Source organism: Lissotriton vulgaris, chromosome 10, assembly GCF_964263255.1.
Source record: "Lissotriton vulgaris chromosome 10, aLisVul1.2, whole genome shotgun sequence".
NCBI lineage: Eukaryota > Metazoa > Chordata > Amphibia > Caudata > Salamandridae > Lissotriton > Lissotriton vulgaris.
Window position 1 is genome coordinate 286,767,588 of NC_141698.1, and position 22,285 is coordinate 286,789,872.

Consider the following 22,285-nt stretch of genomic DNA (forward strand, 5'->3'; position numbering starts at 1 on the left):
AAGAACTATTGGGTTTGCCAATATGTTTAGCCATGTTGTACACCAGTGTGGCTGTTGTTCAGCATGGTTAAAAGTTAGTGGGGTAAAGGAAAGTGACATGGACTGGAGTGTCGGAAAGTTGAGTGGAGTGTTATGATGTGGCGTGGAGTTGAGCAGCGTGGAATGAAGTGGAGTGTTATGAATTGGCAGAGTGGAGTGTTGTAGAAGGAGTGGAGTAGTAGAGTGGAATGGCACAGAGTGTCATAGTGTATAACAGAATGAGGTGGCACAGAGGGTGTTGCTTAGTGTTGTGAAGTAGAATTGCATAGAGCAGAGTAGATTGTTGTAGAGTGGAGTGGCAAAGAGTAGTGTGGCAGAGTGGTGTGTCAGAGTGGAGTAGAGTCAAGTTGCAGAGTGTCCGAGAGGAGTAGCATAGAGTGGAATAGGAGAGTGGAGTAGTGTGTCATAAAACAGAGTGGAGTAAAGTGGCATGGAGTGGCATACAGGGAGTTGTGCAAAGTGAAGTTATGTAGAGTAGAGTGGTGCGATGTGGAGTGGTGCAGGGAAAAGGGGAGTGGTGCAGGGAAGAGTGGAGTGGTGCAGGGAAGAGTGGAGTGGTGCAGGGAAGAGTGCAGAAGTGTAGAGTAATGTAGAGCGCAGTGGCATGGAGTGCAATGGTGCCAAATAGATTAGGGCGGGACAGAATAGTTTGGTGTAGAGTGTAGTGGTGCAGAGTGCACTGGTGGTGTGCACTGGTGTAGAATGAAGTAGAGTGGTGGGTACTTGAGTGGTGCAGAGTAGAGTGTAGTGGCGTAAAGTGCAGAGGCACAAAGCGCAGTATTACAGAGTGCATTGAGTGCAGTGGTGCAAAGTAGAGTAGCACGGAGTTCAGTGGCGGGGAGTTCAGTAGTGCAGAGTAGACTAGCGTAGAGTGCATTGGTTTAGAGTAAAGTGGTGTGGGGTGCAGTGGTGAATAAAAAGTGGTGGTTTAGAGCAAGTAGCAGCAAAGAGCAAAGTGGCAAAGAACAAAGTAGAGTGCATTGGCATTGAGTAGATGTTTCAGAGTAGAATGAAGTGGCGTACAGGGGAGTGGTGCACGGCAGAGTGAAGTGGTGTTGAGTGGAGTTGAGAAGAGTGGCCTAGACTTGAGTGGTGTAGAGTGCAGTGGTGCATACTACAATGGGAAAGAGTGCACTGGCATAGAGTAGAGAGGTAAAGTATAGAGAGGCGAAGAGTGCAGTGGTGCACAACAGATCAGAGTGGCGTAGAGTGCAGTGTTTCAGAGTGTGCAGAGTAGATTACTGCAGAGTGCAGTGGCATACAGTGCATTGGCTTGAAGTAAAGTGGTGAGAGTACATTGGTGTAGAGTGCAGCAATTAGAGTACAGTGCAGTGCTGTACAGCAGAGTGAACTGGTGAAGAGTGGTGCACAGTAGTGTACAGTGGCGTAGAGTAGACTGCATTAGAGTATAGTGGTCCAGAGTAGAATACAGTGGCGTACAGTGGATTGGCATAGAGTGCACTGGAGTAGAATGAAATGGTAACGAGTAGAGTTCATTGGCATAGATTGCAGTGTTGCAAAATGGAGTGGCGCAGAGTGGAGAGGCCTAGAGTAGAGTCGAACAAAGTAGAGTAGCCTAGCCTGGAGTGCTGCGAGTGTAGTGACTAAGAGTGCAGTAGTTCATAGTAGAGCAGTGTTGAATAGAGTGCATAGGCCTAGAGTGGTGTAGAGAGGTGAAGAATGGCACGATGCAGAGAAGAGGGCAGTGACCCAGTGTGGAGTGGTGCTGAGTAGAGAACTGTAGCATGGAGTGGTGTAGAGTAGGGTAGGGTAACGTTGAGTATGCATGATATGGTAGAGTACTGTCATCGCAGATAACACATCTTCAACTGAAATGACAATTAGATTTGCACAGACATACAATTTTACTGATGAAAGTATACAACACACAAACAATTTTGTGTGGAAATGTTATAACCTAGTGTACTGGTTTGTTTTGATCATATTAAAATATCTGTTCCCACCACAATTCAGAATTACCAAAAATGGTTCGACATTTGTGCTGTCCTAATTTCATTTATTCTGAAATCTTTGCATAGTTCATTTACAGACATTTACATTTTGTTGTATGCTAGAAAGAAAATACCACAATACATCCTTCCAAAACACCTATAGACTGTAGTTCGCAAGATTATTACACAAATCCTTTTACTTTGAAATTCTAGAAAGAAAAATAAACACCAAGCTGCCTGGAAGACACAAACTGACATTTAACCTCTGTTTTTAACTACACAGCAAATGTGACAAGATAAGAACGAGATTTAAAGGCTTGTTTACAGAAATCCAGTACTGGTGGAAAAATACAGTAATTAAGGTTTGGGCAAGGAAAGGACGAACTGAAGCTGGAAAGCTTAAGCAAATAAAGCCAGCAAATAGAAATCAAGCAAATGTGAGTTACCAACCACAAAGCCAATAGTAAGCAATGGGAGGAATGTCTTAACAAGGAAGCTTTCCGAATGTCCCCAAGAGGTCATAAGCAAACCAAACAGTGCACGCTTCAACCTAAAAAAGCAGTGGCAAAGGGAAGTATTGTTCCACCAATCTTGGCAGTGGGGTGCACTGTTTGGGACGATGTGCATGCTAACCCGGAAAAAAAATATCACAATACGATACCTAGCCAGTCCTCATGTTCTGCCTGAGGTTTATTAATATACTTGCTGCATCTTCATATCATGGCAAACAGCTGAACTTTGAAGCTCTCAGCACCTTTGCTAAAAAGTATAATGTATTTGGGTTTGTTCTGCTTCTGCAGAGCATGATGGCCTCCATAGGTGGAAATAAGGTTAAATAAAAATAATGCAGTACTGTGACATCTTTGCGAATCTACAAACTATTCATATTTAATTATGTTTCTACTTCCCCATTATTCGAATAACAAGCTTGAACCATCAGGGTTGAGTTATCTTTACCTTAGGTACATGCAAAGGTCTTGGAGATTAAATCCAATAGCTGGCCTTACCCAGTGCAATCATGTTCTCGTAGATCTCGGTCATCAGCTCCTTGTACATCTCTTTCTGCCATTCTTCCAGATTTTTCCATTGTTCCTCAGAGAAGTAGATGGCAGCGTCATCAAACGTCACCTGAAATGAAGATCATAGCACACTTACTTTGAGGGAAATCCATGAGGGATGCCAGGTGGTAGGGTGAGAGGAGACAGTCACACCAGGAGCATGAACTCATGAATCTAAAAGACAACATAGCCCTTCAAGTAGAAGATGATAAATCCCACAGTTCTGCCATGAACTAATGACTGTCCCCAACTCTAAAGGTAATTGTGAACTTTTCTGTTCTGCTTTTATATCAAAATGGCAAGCATCTATGTAAGCTATGTGCTGTTCCACTTCTACTTCCCCTTACAAATGTGCACAGTACATTGGCTTAGGCAAAATACAGCAAAGTAAAATAAGCTAAAAGGAACATGATAGTACATTTTTAATAGCAGACTGAAGCCTCAGATGCTAATATCCCTGTAACAGAAAAAAATAAAATAGAAGGTGTCTAGGAAAACCTGTGTTTTTATCCTTAATTAACTGACGGGGGTGCGTCCAGTATGGATACCACCCCTGGGAAAGATTTGACTATTTTCACCAATTGTGCTCCATATTAAATCTTCCCTATGTAATACACAATAACTTGTACTGTCTGGTATCATGCCTTATTAGTCACCCGTGACTAACTTTCTTTCAGCCAGTAAGGACTAATATTATTATTTTGTTGCCTATATATTGCCATACAATATGTTTCTAAAAGACTCGACACATTCCTAATCCCAGCCCCCTTATATACCTCCTAAATCAATTGTAGTCCAGAGATTTTAAACTTTTGATGTGTGTTTTGGATAATTAGAGAAGTAATTTAGCTTGGGTACACATTGCTGATCCGGGACGAATTGTTCTGGACGACATTTTTTAAAATGGTGCATGTGTTACAGTGATGATATAATATGTCAGGAACCATGAGACCTATATACTTCATTCTGGTGTCAAAACATAGATTTTCGGGGGTCAGGTAGTCTTATAGAGACAGAAAATAATTCCTGAGAGCAAGCATATCTTCAGCTATTTTCCAAAATGGCATAGAGGAAGAAGAGACATACATAGAAATGAAACAAATAGCAATGGTTTTTAATCCTTTTATGTATACACCAATGTTTATGATCTGAATATGAAAAAAATAATCACTCCTGTTTCAGACACATTTTCATAGTTCACTTAATTTTTTTCAGAAATCGTTCGTGGTACATTTGCAGAATGCTGAACATTTGAGAAGAGCAAATCGACTGGGACATCTTTTTGTAGCACAGGTTTTTCAAATACATGTATACGTGTAAGTTCTATGGGTAGAGGCTTCAGAAACTTTGAAGATTTTAGCACCCCCATCAATATCTTTCCAGCCAAATTCACACTGATCTTTCTCTACATATGCATGATCAAAAACATTTACACATCTCATCAAGTAGAATGCTTTTTGAATGTGTCCACGTACAGCATATGACGTCGGTGGAAGAGTACTTAACGGGGACTGATCTCTTGAACTCATTGTACCGAAGATTGTAAAGGAAGGACAATCCAAACTCATTTTCCGCACACACTAAGGTATTTTCCTATGTCTTTAAAGTCACATTCTTCTTCTGTTTCAGCAAATCCTTTTGGAAACTTCACAGGTTTAGCAGTTAAAGCTTCGACATTTTTCCAATTTTGCTCATAGTGTTATCACTCATAAGAATATGTGCCTTGATAAGAACACTGGGCATCTCAGGTTCAAGTTTCTTGTACAGAATATGAAGCAGAATTGTCTTTTCTCGCCTATTCCATAACGTATCCATAACTCCGACAATCCTTGACTTATGAACATTTCAACAAATCTAAGTAGAACAATAATTACATCTGTGTCATCAGAGAGTACAAGGACTCGACTGGAACCATTTTCCACTGCCGACTCAACATGTGGCACAACACGAAGGTCAGCTCGCTCCAATTTGCTGGTAAGTTCTTGAACAATATAGCCCATACCTTTTGAATATAACTCTGCAGGCACCAACTCCTCATTGACAATCATTCCACTTGCAATAATTGGAAATATTGTCCACTGAAGCATCAGCATGTTTTGGCAAGTGAACATCTCCAAGTACATCTTGCTCGATGTTGATCAGCAGACTTTATCACGTTGCACAGGTGTCACATTTTTGATGTAGGCAAGGCCAACTGGTCCACTTACAGACATTCATCTCATTCTCTTACATTATTTGACAGACAGTTCAAGATAACTGTCAAAGACAATGTGCAGTGCAAGCAAGGTGCACACTGGCTTTGATATCTGTAGAACAGGCTGAATGACCTCGCTGAAGCTTTGCATTGATAAAATCTTGAATATTCCTAATTGTGAAATAATTCACAACAACAGCAGTTTTCAATGAGGATACCTTTTCAAATTGAAATTCTTCAAGAGAAAGTTTTTTTCTGTAGCTCTTCTACAAGTCTGTGCTTCACTGGTCTGGTTGCATCATCTCCATCAAATAATGTGTTTATTGAAAGAAGATAATAAGACAGAATATCCTAGATAAATTCACCCCTTTCTTTTGCTACATCCATCTCTCTATGTGCTTGCGAAAGTTGTTTTGCAACATGTTTTGTAGTGGCAAGTTGGACGAAACTCATTCTATGGCAAAGCCTGAAAGTTTAGCTTTAGTGATTATGTCAAACAGCCTTTTCTCTTTCATTGCAAACCTATCCTGCTGAAGTCTTGCGTATAGTATATCTTAGCAATATGGCAATATGGATGCTGTACTACTCAATGAATGGATAGGAGGGATGGTTTCCTCTATTGCCCCTGCCTCTCGGGCTCTATCAAAAAGAGAATCCCCCTCAGCTCCCTGGTTCACGCAGGAACTTAGAGAGGAGAAAGCGGCTTGTAAAAAACTGGAAAGACTCTGGAGAGAAAACTACGGTCTAGAAGAAAAAACTAGATATAAGGATGCATCAAAAAAATTCCGGAAAGCCATTAGGAATAATAAAAAGCGCTTCTATGCGGACTCGATTAGGCAGACAGAACAATCCAGCAAACAAGTTTTCAAAGTAGTACAGGCCTTCCTCAAACCTCAATGCATTGAAAGAGAGGTTACCCCCACACCATTACTTTGCGAGCAAATTTCAGAATACTTCGATCATAAAATCAAGAAAGTATATGACTCCTTTGGTCCAGTAATAAATACTGTGAAACAGGACACAGCGAACAATGGCGAGACAGAAGAAACCCTCACCCAGTTCGCGTATATCCCTCTGAACGAGGTGAGGCAAGAGCTCAGCCGCTGTAAATCCGGTTCCCCTGATGACCCCTGTCCGGCTAAACTATGGAGCACCATAGCGGACTCTGTAGCGCCCACACTTCAAAGTATCTGGAATTCTTCCATTACGTCAGGAATCTTCCCTGACGTCTGGAAGCATGCCACGCTCCTCCCCCTAAAGAAAAAACCAAACGGGGACCCAGATGACCTGACGAACCTCCGCCCAATATCCCTTCTAGCCGCACCGGGAAAAATGCTGGAAAAAGTGATACAACGCCAATTGAGTAAATTTGTGGAAACCAGCAACATTCTCCATGAAACTCAATCTGGCTTTCGGCCCGGTTTCAGTACAGAAACAGCGCTCCTAGAGGTAGCCGAGTCAGTGAGGTGGTCGATGGATGCAGGAAGTTCAGCTATACTGGTACTCCTGGATCTGTCGGCCGCCTTCGACACGGTGGACCACGCCAGATTACTCAGCCGGCTGGCAGAGATGGGCATTCAAGACCACGCGCTGAGGTGGATTAACTCCTATCTATCTCAGAGAACGCAGAAGGTGGCACTCGGGACGATCTCCTCCACACCTAAAACCCTCAACTGTGGAGTCCCGCAGGGCTCGGCCCTCAGCCCTCTCTTATTCAATATCTACCTGGCCCCCCTCTTTACGCTAATTGCCAACTGGGGTGTTAAGGCAATTTCTTATGCGGACGACACCCAGTTGGTATTTCCTTACTCTGAGATGACACAGGAATCCTTCGCAAACTTTAAAGGCTGTCTCCAGGACATCGCACACTGGATGAACACTAACAAACTAAAACTAAACGCCAATAAAATCGAAGTCATCTTCTTCGGTAAGGGTCCTGTCCCCGCCCCAGAGCTTTGGTGGCCGGTGGAAATGGGCCCCTCACCCCTGCCCAGTCATTCGGCAAAAAACCTTGGAGTGAGATGGGATGATAAGATGTCTTTTACTTCCCATATCCAACAAGTGGCCGGCTGCTGCCTAAGTAAATTAAGAAACCTCCGAAAATTTCTTAAACTTCTACCCGAGAGCTGCAGGAAAATGGTAGTCCATGCAACTGTCACTTCACGGCTGGACTACGCCAATGGTCTATACCTGGGCCTCCCAAAATTCCTAACCCATAAACTGCAGGTAGTTCAAAATGCGGCTGCGAGGCTGCTACTGCGAATTCCTTTCAAGCAGTCAGTCTCTCCGCATCTTCGAACCCTGCACTGGCTCCCTGTGGCCAACCGGATAAAATTCAAAGCCCTGACGCTTGCGTTTAGATCTTTGCATGGCTCCTGCCCACTCTACCTAAAAAAACGCCTTCCAAGGTATTCCCAAAGCCGTGCATTACGGTCAAACGACCGTATCCAACTGGTTGTCCCACGAGCTAAAAAGGCACGCCTTGGCGGTCGTACCTTTTCAGCAAACGTCTCTGCTTTGTGGAACTCCCTACCTCAAGCAATCCAGCAGGCTCCATCTGAACCTTGCTTTAAGAAGTTGCTAAAGACTTGGCTCTTTTCCCAGCCTCGCTAGGTCTCCCACTTCTGCCCCTGGACCTCTGTGGTACTTTTAGCGCCGGGACACCTCCTCGTGAGGTAGCTGTTCGCGCTCTATAAAACACAGTATTATTATTATTATTATTATTATTATAGTTACCATCCATGTTCCAGGACATCTAGTACACGTGTCCTTAGATCATTAACAACATATTGTTTGGTCGCGAAGTTGTGCATTCGCACAGGCTCAGTCATTTCAAAGGGGTTTCCTTGCTGCTGCATGAAATAAAGAAGGCAATCAATATGTTTATTAAAACGTTCCCCTCTCTTTCCCACAAGTTTGTCGTGAGGAACAGTTTCACGATGGTCCATTAATTTTTAATGTGTCATCTATCTGAAAACATTGCAAATAGAAAGGACTTCGTGGAAAACTAGCTGCCACTGAGCAACATAATCACTTTTACATGCCTGACAAACAATTCCCTTGGAGCTTTTCTGTGATCTCTGGATCAACTGATTCAGTTTAATATCTGGAGCACCAGCATTAAACCTTCCCTCTCTGTCTTTCACCACAAAATGTATTTGGATACATGTTCTGTAGCGGTATGGTTTTTCCACCTCTACCTCTTTCATTCTCTCCAAATACCAGGGCCCATATCTCAAGTAGTTTATGCAATTGAATATTCAAAACACAGTAATCAGTGACTCCACAGACTTCAAGGGCAGCTCCCAAACATCTTCCCGATCAGCACGTAACAAGTTTTTCACTTGAGCTAGCATGTGTAAAACATTTTCCCAGTACTTGCAAAGTTCTGATTTTTCTTCACATTCTTTGACAAACTCAGAACTTGGTTCTCAGGTTTTTTTATTTTAAACTGAGTGTATTAAACAATGCCTGGATTTGCATTATGTCTTTTGACTGAAGACCACCCTGTGCCGTGTTCACCTCTGAGATAAGATATGCAAAACCGAATTTTCATTCTTGTTCCATAAAGCATTTCAAAGCAATGTTTCTATAGCCTCAGATATGATGAGCATACCTTGTAACAAACTAATAAAATCAGTTCCGCTCAATACTGACTGGACAGTTTTGCTTCCAAAGATTTCAGCCTAAATAGGATGAATTGGATGAATCAGAACTGTCTCCAATTGAACACTAAGAAGACAGAAGTCATGGTGGTCGGAAAGCAACCTGGATGGTGGAATGACAACTGGTGGCCTCCCGAGTTAGGAATGATCCCTTCTCCTGTAATGGAGATAAAAAATCTCGGGGTCTGGCTGGACCCCACCCTCAGTTTCACCTGCCATACTAAGAGGGTGGCTGCCTCCTGTTTTGGCATTATCAGGGGCATCAGATCTGTACTTAAATTATTCGATGCCCCCACTAGACAGCTTGTGGTCCAGGCCTCTGTACTATCTAGGATAGACTATGCCAGTGCTCTGCTAGCAGGTACGAACCAGGCGGAACTCATGCGGCTGCAGCGAGTGCAGAACGCCGCAGCAAGAGCGGTATTAAGACTGCCTAGACGATGTTCAGTCTCAAGAGCATTGCAGGCGCTCCATTGGCTGCCTGTTGCTCGGAGGATCGAGTTTAAGGTGCTTTGCCTGGCTTTTAACATTTTAAAAGGCACGGCCCCCCCTATATTGATGAACCTACTGACCCCTTATGTCCCTTCTCGATCCCTGAGATCGATGGGTCAGAACCTGCCTGTTGTTCCACGCTTCTTGCTGAGTAGGATTGGCGGCCGCTCCTTCCGAGTAGTAGCCGCAAAATTGTGGAACTCTCTTCCTATTGAAATTCGAGCTCTGGAAGACTTACTCCAGTTCAGACGTGCCATTAAAACCTTTCTTTTTAATAAAAGTCTCCGATTCTGCTGCATTTTGCGATGTTGTGTATACCTCTCTTGGCGCCAGGACGCCCCTTTGCTGGGGCAGCTGTGCGCGGTACAAAAACAGTTAACATAACATAACATAACAAGTGCATCATCTATGCCACATCCACTCAGAACTTCCTGCACACCGCAACACAGCTTTTATCAAATGGAAAACACCCATCATTGGAGAAAGGTCATCAAATTCTACTGGTCTGCGCATAAAAATGTCAGCTATAATACGGAAAACACCTTCATTGCAGAAAATTGGCACGATAGGCGAGTCTTCAAGATGAGCATGCACATTTTGGAAATTTTCTAGAGCTGTGTTTATTTTTGCGTAGTTTGTGACTGGAGATGGTATTACTGGTAAAAAAAAAAACCTTCTTCAGTGGGACGGAATACTGGGATATCAGAGCATGAATTTCAGCCCATGGAGGAACTGGCTTTTCTTCATCCTTCAGTCCGCACCAAATAATCGATATGATAAATTTAGTTAAATCAGCTTTGTGGACCAAAGCATCAGGTAGAAGATTCATGTCCTCAGCCACTTTGAAACTTTCTGGTAGACTGGGACGGTTTGAAGGCTTGAAGTGATTTTGTACACAGCGGCAAGGCATTGGGTTATAAGTTTGCAACTTCCTCTGTTTTTGCCCTCAGCTTTTCACAGCTTATTTTTCAGTAGCTACTTCATTTTTACAGTCTTGAAAAAGCACCATGGCAGTATCATGTGTGCTGGATGTTCCAGACAAAGAAGAGCAGTCTTCAAAATCAAAGTTCTCAAGAGCAGCAATTGTAAATACTTTCCTGGTAAAGGAACTTGGAAGTAGTGTGCTGTCAGACTCACAAGATACTACAGCACTAGCTGCTAACAAGTTCCTGCTCCGTAAGATGCCATTATAACTTGATACACAAATCCTATTAATTGAAGTGATTAGCTCTCTACTTTTGCACTTATCATAGATTGCGTGGTCAGTCATCATGTGTAGCAGAGTTTTTTTGTTGTTATGTAATAAAACATGATTTGAAAAAGACAGTACATTTGCACAGCATAAGCCTGTCAGATCGTGGGATTGTTTTCCACTTCTGCGCCTAGATCTTCGAAGCCATCATCAATGTTGTCTGCTTCTGTTCCGAACTCAAGAACTTTAGCTTGTAACAGTTTTGCTTTGCGGATATTAAACAATGATGTACAAAATGTAAAGACAACATCAGGCATTCTTGTAAACTCCCATAATTTGCAGAGCTCTTGGGCATCACAAGATTCGCCATGAAGTCCAAAACTGAAATCTTTCAGGACATTTCTTAAAATGTTCCTGCTGATTTTGCTGCATCCTGTGATCTTATTTTGGCAGCAAGAACTTCAGGAGTCGGATCAGCTGAGAACACCATAAGTGCCTCATTCTTTTTGTTAGACTAACAAAAACAAATTCTGTCACTGTACAGTCTCACCAGAAAATTTTTAATTTCATTATTACGGATCAATACAGTTTTATCAATGTTGACCAATTATTTTTCAGATCTCAGGGAGTATGACCCTATAGCCAGCACTCAAAAGTGGCTTTAAAAATGAATTTGCTTTTTCAAAGAGTGCTAACTTAACTGAAGGCTGGCGGTTACGTTGCTGCTGGGAGCTCATTGTACATTCATATTTCTAAATGTATGCATGCATGCAGTTTGATGGGCATACAAATCCTCTGCAAATGCATTCAACTCACTGTTTAGATCAGCTACTAGGCTGAAAACTTCATCTTGGAAGAAAATAGCTGCAGATAAAAACATGTTTGCCCTTTGAGACTCACATAATCTGTACTTTGTTCTTTCGTAAATTCCTTTGGCCCATGCTCTGGCTAAACCACAGATAACATTTTTAATACCCTCTGCTTTCTGATCAGTTGTTGGAGGTGGACAAGGCGTAGCCATTGATCGCCCGAGTGGATGGGCATTGGGTTTGGTTGTCGAACTTTGTCTTATTTCTGCAGCGATTGAAACTCACTTCTGTACAGCCGCAGTTGATGTTCGCTTTTCTTCCATATTAGTTTGCCATATGACATTTTTTTTTGTTGAAGGAGTCCTCAGATTTTGTAGTCTGCAAAACTCTGTCTGGGGGTAAAGATCCTGCGCTACCAACTGTTTAGCTCATGTTTCCGAATTTAAATCATTGGAAAAACTGACACAAAAAAAATACTAAAAAAATATGATGGTGAAAACACATCATTATAGAGCTACCATCATGGAAAATGGCGAAAGGGTTGCTTTGAGCAGTTATTTTTTGTCTCTATAAGAATACTTAACTCCCAAAACCTAAGTTTTAACACCAAAATGAAGTAAATAGGTCTCATGGCTCCTGACATATTACATCATCACTGCAACACATCCGCCTTGTTTAAAACTGTCTTCCAGAAAAATTCGGCCTGGATTAGCAATAACTACCAAAGCTTGGCCTATTAGAGAGGTGGAATGCAGAAATAGGGAGGGATCTTACAGATAAGGAATGGAAGAGTGCTATTGAATACCCTAGGAAGGTGTCAAGTAATCCCACATTTAAATTTATACAACTGATGAGATTACACCGGGCATATTTATCTCCCCATAAGTGTGATGTTTGCGGATGTAGTGCCCCCGATGTCAAGAGCCGAATGCTGACCTACTGCACATGTTATGATCCTATCCAAGACTTTTAAATTACTGGTCCACAATACACAACATATTAACAACCATAGCGTCTGGGAGAATAATAAACACCTTAGAATCCTGTTTGCTGGGACTAAGTCTTACTAGCAAACAGGGCACCCCACAACTCGCGTCCTTAACCTAATGCTATTAATAGCAAAAAGAACGATAACAATACGCTGGAAGGTGGGGGGCGGAGCTTGCTGGCGTCCATGCAAGACGTGTGAGCGCTGAGCTCCTCGCCTGAGCCCCTTTAATATTCGTCAAATTGATCCTTTTTGGCGCCTCACTATCCCCAGCGAGGGCGGAATTCGCGTCTACGACCCCTGGAGCTGCTGGGGGCACCTTTCCTGACCGAATTCGGTGGAGGTATCGATCACCGGACCCGCGGAGTTTGGAGTCGCGGACCAGGCCGCAAGCCGCGGACTATCCTTGGGGGCTGTCCGCCCTACGTAACACTACGTGCGGCGTAAGGTTCCTGTGTGGCCCCGCTCTACCGGACAGCCTACTGCCTGGTGCTAATCCTGGAACGGTCCTCGCCAGTGCGGGTTCATTGTGGCCCCTCTGCCTCGGGTGTGTTTGCTGCAACCCCCCTGGTGGAGACCTGGGGCTACCCGGAGTGACCCACGGATCGGACCGCGGGAAGTGGCGCCCTACGACCGCCGGTTGGCGGGCTTCGCCGATACTCTGTTCGGCCTGAGGACTGGAAGGACACTGGTATTGTGCTGCGTGCTTTGGTGTGTACTGGCGCTTCTCGGCACCCAGTGGTGTGGCCTGCAGCGTAGCGTTCAGCCGGAGTTTGGATTTCTCCCCCTGGACTAGTCTATGCCACGAGGTCCACGGCCGCCATCTTTGACCGCCATTCCTGGCTGCACTTTGGACTGCTACGCGTAGTTTGCTCCCCAGGCTCTCCTCTCACGTCGAGCCGCCTCTTGCTCCTTGCTTGGCGCATCTCTGTGGCCTCTGCCATGGGGAAAGGGGACAGAAATCAGCCGAAGCTCACGTTCGAGCAACGGAGGCCGAAGGGCGCGGAGAGCGCTCCTCCGGAGACATCAACTCAGGCGGCGGAAGGCTCGCTCTGTGCGGACATTCGTGAGATGCTCGGTGCCATGGAGAAAGGCCTGCAGGACAGTATGTCTGCGATCGGCTCGAAAATCGACGCCTTATCATTCCGTATGGACAGGATGTCAGAAAGGGTGGACAAACATGCGGAACGTTTGGACATGGCGGAGCGTAGGCTGATGGAAGCGGAGGAGGCCCAGACGGAGTGGGACAAAGATCGTAAGCAATTCAGCCGCCTTCTCCAGGTCATACAGGACAAAACGGAGGATTTGGAAGCGCGTTCTCGGCGTTCCAACATCCGCATCACGGGTTGCGGAATCCACCAACACCGGAAAGATGGAACTGTTTGTCGAGAAGCTGCTTCACAAGCTCCTGGGGGAGGACGTCTTCTCCCCCATGTTTATCGTTGAGAGGGCCCATCGCACTCTCGGTCCCAAGCCGCAGCCTGGCCATCCACCGAGACCAATCATTGCTAAACTTCTGAACTACAGGGACCGCGACCTGGCCCTCCGTCTGGCACGGGAGAAGGGGGACTTGCAGTTTGAAGGAATGAACATCTCCCTCTATCCTGACTTCACGGCTAGGGTGCAGGAGGAGCGGAAACGATTCGCCCCCTACAAGAAGCAGATGAGGGACATGGGGCTCGACTACGCCATGCTATACCCGGCGAGACTCCGGATAAATAAACAAGGTCATTCGCATTTTTTCACCGACCCGGCTGATCTGAAGAAATCGCTTAAGGAATGGGCCAAAGAACAGCGCAACAGCCAGAGAGGTCAGAGTGCGGAGGATGAGGAAGCTGTATCTTCGGAGGGCCAGGGCTGAACTGTCTCACATTGCGTAGCTTGAACTGGCTGCTTCACTGTGACTGTATGTATTGTATTCCAGTTTTCGGTGTGATTCTCCTTTGCCTTCATAACATTTTGGTTTGTGACCCTTTAAAATGCCTGGTGGGTGGTGGTGACGCGGAATGGAGCTCGAACTTTTGTTGCTCTGACTGTTCACCACTCTGCTTGTTCTGCTGCTGGGGATTAGTTGGGGTGCCGATCGCAATGGGGGTGGGGCTGGGAGCGACGACTGTATCTGGCCCTTGTTGGAGAGTATTGTAGTCTGGCCAGAACCTTTGCCCCTGCGCTTTCGGCTTTTCGACCCTCTAGGGGGTCCTGGGTTTGTAGTGGGGTGTTTCGGGTGGGTTCAGGGTGGGTAGTGCCATGCTCTGTCTGACCGGGCTGGGGTTGGTCGGCTGTGGGTGGGTGGTTGCTGGTAATGCGCGAGTATTGTTGCTGCTATGCTGTTTGGGGTTCAGGGTTTGTTGGGTGGGGGGTTTGTTTTTGCCGACTACTACTCTGTGTCTGTCGCTCCATATGCTCTGCGACATCTTCCTTTCTAAACTGCCATGTCCACTGCTGAATCACTGAGTGCGGAGCGCTCCCTGGGCTCTCTGAGATTACTGTCCTGGAACGTAAGGGGGCTCAACGATTTTCGCAAGCTCAGGAAGGTCTTAGCCTATTTGCAACGCCACCACATTGACCTTGCTTTACTGCAGGAAACACATTTGCCGCTCTCCAGCCCTATGCTGCAGGTGCGGGGCCTTGGCTCCGCTTGTGTCGCTGCGGGGTTCACAACGCATGCTAGGGGGGTGCTCATATGGGCTAATCCCAAATCCCGATTGTCGCTGACCCGAGTGGCTGTAGACCCGGAAGGGAGATTTGTGGTTGCGCGCTGTGTTGGACAGGATCATGATCTTTTGCTGGTGAATGTGTATGGCCCCAATTACGACTCCCCGGAGTTCTATGCTTCGCTTGCTGACAGCTGCAGGCAGTTTGTGGGCTCTAGAATGCTGTGGGGGGGGGGATTTTAACTTGGTGCTGAACCCAGACCTTGACAGATCTGCGGGCCCCCATAGGTCCCCTGCAGCTTCCGCGTCCCTCCTTTTGTCTGAATGCATGAAACTTGATTTACTTGATGTGTGGCGTCATAAGCACTCGGGGCGGGGTGGGTTCACGCACTACTCGGCCTATCACAACATTCATACACGCATAGATTATTGGTTTGTTTCCCGCTCTTTGCTAGATATGGTTAAGGGTTGCACGGTTCTTCCGCGCACGCTGTCTGACCACTCGCCCTTGCTTTTGCTGCTGGTGGCTCCTCCCAGGAGGATCCCCCCCTTCACGTGGAGGTTCCCCCCCGTACTCCCTCTTGGACGAGGTTTTCAGAGGGGAACTCGCCGAGGACATAGAGGCCTATTTCGCAACCAATGAGGGCTCGTTGGACAGCGTTCAAGTTCTCTGGGACGCATTTAAGGTCTACGTCAGAGGGATGACTATGGCGAAGCATTCAGGGGTGCTCAAAGCCATCAGGCGGCGCCTGCAATTGCTCGAGACTCAACTTGCTGCCCTGGATAGTCGGGCAGTGGACTCGGGGGACGCGGCTGATACGGGCGAGCTTAAGTCCTTGTTAGATGAATTTCAGGAGGAGGCGGACAGGGAAATTAAGCATATGGGTAAATACGCGACGGCGCGGGTGTATGGGGAGCGGGAGCGGCCTGGTGCACTCCTAGCTAAACTAATGCGCAACAGTAGGCCCCCATTGGTTATCGAGGAGTTGGTGACGGCTACTGGGGCGGTGGTTACCGAGGAGCAGGACATCTTGGCGGAATTTCACGCCTACTACACTGCCCTCTACTCCTCTAGGGACGCACATCTCGAGGACGAAATCGACGATTATTTGAGCTACATCCGAATGCCCTTCCTTGCTGACTGGCAGAGGGAGTTCCTTATGGCCCCCATTCAGAAGGAGGAGATAACGGAAGCGCTGGAAGGCATGAAATCTGGTAGCGCTCCTGGTGCGGATGGTCTCACGGTGTCCTTCTACAAGGCCTTTCAAGAGCAGCTGGTCCCGTACTTGATGCTTTTGTTTGATGACATTTGCCAGCAGGGCAGCATGTCGAAATCCATGAGAGAGGCGTTGCTTATTACCATCCCGAAACCTGGCAAGCCCCCAAATCAGTGTGGCTCCTACCGGCCGCTATCGCTGATAAATGTGGACGCGAAGCTGTACGCTAAGGTTCTTGCGACTCGTTTGGCGCTGCTGGTTCCGGAGCTGGTTGCCCCGGAGCAGGCTGGGTTTGTTCCCTCACGCAATCTCACTTATAATATTCGCACGGTCCTAGGCACGATCCAACATGTCAAACACGAAAACAAAGCTGTGGCCATCTTCTTGGATATGGAGAAGGCCTTTGATTCTGTGGAGTGGTCGTTTATGCTGAGGGTCCTTCGTAAGTTTGGCCTAGGGGAGCCGTTTCTGCAAATGTTGGGAGCCCTATATTACAAACCTACTGCGAGGCTGAAAATAGGTAACCTGGTCACTGCTCCCATCGAAATTGGAAGGGGCACAGGTCAGGGTTGCCCCCTCTCTCCATTGCTGTATGCCTTGGTAGCGGAACGACTCGCCTGCGCTATACGAGAGTATCACCGGTTTGAGGGGATCAACTTCCCGACGTACCAGATCGGTATCTCCACATACGCGGATGACACTCTGCTATATGTTCGGGACCCGGAGGTTAACCTCTCTGCGGTGCTGCGGGAAGTGGTGAGGTTCGGGGCTCTTTCGGGCTTCCGCGTCAACTGGAATAAATCGGTGGCGTTGCCCCTCACCCCGGTGACGCTCCCATTCGACTCGGAGTACCCCTTGCAATGGACCACGGACTCTATCCGCTATTTGGGGATACGCATACATACGGATCCGGAGGTCCTGGTACGCGAGAATTATGGAGTGGCCTACTCCAAACTGGTTGATGATGTCGAAGTGTGGTCCAGGCTCCCGCTTTCGCTCATGGGCAGGATTGCGCTCATGAGGATGGTGGTGCTCCCCAGGTTCCTTTTCCTGTTCGTGAATATACCTGTTGTCTTTTCCAAAGCCTTTTTCCGGCAACTTACCCAGACACTTGTCCGCCTGGCGTGGGGGGGCAAACAGCCGCGGGTGCAGTGGCAAACGCTCACCCTTCCATACGACCAAGGGGGCCTTGGGGCTCCGGACCTGGAGCGCTACTACAGGCTTGCTCAGGGTGCACACCTACATACGTGGGTTCATGGGGATCCGGGTATCCCTCATGTGAAACTGGAGAGACTCTTTGCAGACCCCGTTCCGCTTCCAGCGACAGTGTGTTATCCGCCTGATAGGAGGGTCGGCAATCTGGACTCTATAGCTGCCACGAATCATGCTTGGCATGCACTGATTGGCTCCCGCGAGTGCACGCTGCTGTATTCACCTTTGCTCCGTGTAGAATGGGCGGCCTGGTTGGCTCCACTGACGGAGAAGGGCGTCCTGAAGGCGCTACGTGACCTGGGCATTCTTACCATGGGTGACCTCTTCTCGAACGGCACTCTGAAAACGCTGCAACAGGTCCTTCACTCCTGTCCCGGGGCAACGCTACTTCACAGTTTTCAATATCACAGAGTTCGTAGAGCGGCCCTTTCCGTTTTAGGCCCGGACTTGGCGGAACCGCCGGAAGTGCCGGAACTCACCTATGTCATCAAGACCCCCTCAGCTCGCAAATTGATCACTGTTCTTCGGTCCCTGGGTGATAGACAACGGTTGTATCCCCCCTCCAAGGACCGTTTGGCCTGGCAGGCTGACCTCCAATCTCCCATCTCAGACGACATGTGGCGTTATTGTGCGACTAATACCAGAAAAATCTCGCTCAACGGTAGGCATCGCCTGGTACATTTTAAATTCCTACAGCGTGTCTACTACACGCCCGAGAGGTTGCATAGGTATGGCCTTAGAGAATCAGCGGAGTGTGAGCGTTGTCATTTTCACACAGCAGACTTCCTCCATATGGCCTGGACTTGTCCTGCAATACATAAGTACTGGGTGGGGGTCTTTGCGGACCTCAGCGCTATCCTTGGTGAAGTGATCGTGCCTAACCCGGCGCTCGCCTTACTTGGTTTCTCAAAACCTCTTCCTGTGGCTATGCGGCGCCTTGCGGACATGGCATTACTGACGGCAAAGCGGCTTATAGCACTGTGCTGGATGCGAGGACCAGTCCCTACTAGAAAACGGTGGGAAACAGACTTGCTTTACTGTTGCACGCAATCGGAGGTGTATAGTGAACTCCTGCCTCCAAAGAGTAGACCCAAAAACTTTTGGGGTTTGTTTCGAGCGTTTCAAAGTGCGAAAGAGGATGGTGAGTCGGACCCGGAGAGTGTGGAGCTGGATGTGCTGCAGGAGGAGGGGGCTGCGTCAGCAGTGGATGAGGAGTGTGTCGGCTGAATGCTTCAAAGTTATGACAGTGTGGTGAGTCACGCCTGCCTTTTTGAGAGTTTTTGAGTTGTAAGTTGCTGGGGACGGCTGTTCGGGCTCATGGCGACCGCAGTCCCCTTCCCAGAGCGTCATCCTACACTGGTGGGCATTTGCGTATCTCCCTTAGCCTGGCTGAAGGGCTCATGGTTGGGGAGCAGAGTAGAAGGTGGGTGGTGGGCACGGGTTTAGGTAGTCTGGCTTGTTCTTCTTTTGGGGTGGGTGGGTTTGCTATTGTCTGGGAGGTTCTTTCTTCCCCCTTTATACACCTTTCCCTGGGTCCCCGTTTGTCTTGCCCTCGACTCCGGGTTTATACGCAGTTCTTCCCAGGTGGCTATTTCGATCCTGCCAATCTGACACGCCATGCTGCCCCTGGGTCTGACATTGTTGGCGTTGTGGGGGGTGCATCCTGCTTCTATGCTATGATCATCCAGTGGTAGATACTACGAACTGTTGCTTCTGCACACTTGTTCCACACCTGCAATCTCGCCGCCAGGCCCTAAAGCTGTTGGTCTTTATGGCTGTGTAACTTACATGTACCCAGGGAATGGAGGGTGTTTCTCCCCCTTTTTTGATGCCGCCGGCCTCCGGGTTGTAGGCGATGTCGGCTGTGTATGTAACTTGTGAATGCAATAAAGTATAAATTTAATTAAAAAAAAAAAACAATACGCTGGAAGGCGAGAAATGCACCAGTGGTCCAGGATTGGTATAATGAGGCAATCCATTGTGGTACTGCAGAAGGTATAGAAATCCAGAGGGAAGAAAGGCGTGGATTGAGGAAAAAACCTATTTCATTGGATTGGAATGTGTTAATGAAAGAACTTAAAGTGACTGATATACATGCAATTTGACAAGTTTAATGTTGAACTGTAAATATGGATATGATAATAGTACAGCTGCCGGTACTTCAGGACGCAATGTTCCTATTGTAAATGTGCAGTGTATAGCTTGAGTTGAGAACTCGCAAAGCAGTGTATAGAAAGTGGGGTTGGCTGCAAATGAGTGAATTAACAATGTGACCGAAAGGTTTGGGCGGGGGGGGGGTGGTTGGGGGGGGGGGTGAGTTACTTCAGCCGTTAATGTTTTTATTTTGTTTTGTTAGGTAGGAAAAGTAAGGGAAAGTTCACATGACATGATATAGAGAGTATAAGATAAAGTGGGGATGTATAATGAGGCAAACTGTTTTTTCTTTGTTGCACATGTGTAAATGTAAATCCATTTAAGTTATTATGATACTGGACTATAACAAATTCAGTGCTGCTGCACAAATTGCTCTTTTGAAAAAGTATTTGCAACATGTATAGCGAAGCACCAATACAGGTTGTTATGGAGATAGGTCATACATTGTAATGGATGCGTATCAACCCTAATAAAATATGTTTAAAAAAAATAACTACCAAAGCTAAATTCACTTCTCTAATGATACAAAAACACAAATCAAAAATGAAAATCTCTGGACAACAATTTTTTTCCGAGTTATATCAAGGGGCCAGGACTATCATCAACAGTCTCTAAGCTTGGCTTTTCTATGATCTCTCTATCTTATTGGCTGCACTGCCAGTTACAGCTTAATAAGTAGTCTTATCTGGCAACGGATTGCTAAACGACCCCAGCGAGAACGGGTTGCTTTGTAATCTTCAGCAGCCATCCACCATATCCAGGCACTGAAAACTATATTAACTCATCTCAACCATACGCCTAGATAATCTTGGTCGGGCAAATGTTCATTACAAAGATTTTACAGTCAGCTGGGCATGTGCAGATGTCCCTTGAACCGAGTTGCCCCTCCAGCAACACTGTATCCAGTCTTCACAGACTTCAGTCCAGTTTGGATGGAGTAGAAACCTAAAGAAGGTTCGATTTCTGTTGAGATGTCTTTTCCTAGACTGATGGCAGGAAGCCATAGCCAGCGAAAGTACATGTTTATTTAAATACTTGTTATTAAAAATATACAGTCAAGCTTTGAACTATACCTTATTTCAAATTCACAAATAACTTCTTTCAATTTGGGAAATATAGTTAGGCTAAGCTGAATCTTCAATATTAATTGCTTAAAATTAGGCTCAGGAGGAGATATCAAATATTGACTGATTCCAAGAGAGAATTTAAACTCGTCCTAAAAGCTGCAAATAATTTTTACTTTTAGCACTACTTCCATTTTAAAACTAGATTCAATATAAACACAGTTTCTTATGAAGAGTTCATACTGCTCTCCATGGTGTGCCACATCACTGACTAAAAATCAAAGCCATATTTGGCAAATAACCACTAATCAGGAGGGCGCACGAGTGGCAGGTCATTAATAGCTATATGACTACTTCGAGCAGGGGTATGCTCACCATACAAAATTGTAGTTTATGCAACTCCGAATAGGCACCCACCCGACATTGGATAGAAGGCAGTTATGGTTAAAAGGGTGGAACGGCAGGCTATGCTGCGCTGGTATACAGTATCATTCATATTCTCTGCATCTGCCCTGCAATGTTGCCAGAAGGAAAACAGGCACTACGTGGCATATCCAATTACCTTAAGATACGAGCATGTAGACCCTCATTACAGCTCTTAACTCGGAGCATACCCAATTCAATGAGTGGATGGTTAATTATGCGTCAACATTCACTTCAAAGATTAAAACTCTCGAGGAACAGATATGACATCGTAACACATAGCCAAAGAGTATGAACGCTGCTGTAATTGAACTGATTCTCTAGACACTAACCACATTGCAATTTTACCCAGATTGTAAACGCACCATCTTGTCTAGTGTCAACTACATTCGACCCAGAAACTAGCCTATAATGTAAAATGCTATTGGAGACCGCTAACTTGGACACGTTGTAATATTACTTTGGTTTTTACACGTTCGGATTGTAACATGTGCATTATTATGTGCTGTATTAAATGAAACTATTGCAATAAGTATATTTTGCATTTTTATGGTTCGTAACCAGGAGGGCAGAGTGTGTAACAAGTGTATTTTCCTGTGCTATTTTACATGAAACGATTATAAAAGGTGCTTCTGTTTTACTGCCGTTTAACCATAAGAAGGGTGTTATATTTATTTATATGAATGGTATGTGCAATGATTTTAATTAACTACGCACTTTATTTAAAAAAAAATCCAAAGCTAAAATTGAACCACCAATCAATTTATGATATAATCGAGCCGAGGCCTGATTTACCCCTCCACAGGTCAGGTAAACGAACTTCACCCATTGACAAACTCTTGTTAAGACGTTTAGCAAAAAACAGATGGTCTGACCTACAGAATGCGAGTTAAAAGACTGAAGTCCTAAAACAAAGTCAAGTGCATGAACAGCAGCAGAAGGGGAAAGAGATAATGAAAGTTACAAACAGCTACAATCCATCATCAAGACAATCATAATCAAGTACTGGCAAAGCCAATAATGCTCAGCAATCCGAGAGCTTTAGGCGTTGTCAATGTTAATGGCTATAGGCGTTGCCAATGCACAAGAGTACACAGGAGAGACCAAACACCATGAGTGAAACCCAAGAGTCAAGAGGAGGCAGACAACTGAGTCAAAGGTAATGTTAACCC

The 22,285-nt window shown here is 45.9% G+C and overlaps 1 protein-coding gene across 1 annotated transcript in view; it reads right to left on the reverse strand.

Moving 5' to 3' along the window:
- The window catches only part of LOC147685141 (uncharacterized), a 222,552-nt gene that overhangs the window by 106,521 nt on the left and 93,746 nt on the right, over positions 1 to 22,285 (reverse strand). Inside the window, exon 2 of the mRNA XM_086941062.1 lies at positions 2,999 to 3,119. Within this exon, the coding sequence (XP_086797188.1) occupies positions 2,999 to 3,119 (121 nt within the window). The remainder of the gene's footprint in view (positions 1 to 2,998; positions 3,120 to 22,285) is intronic.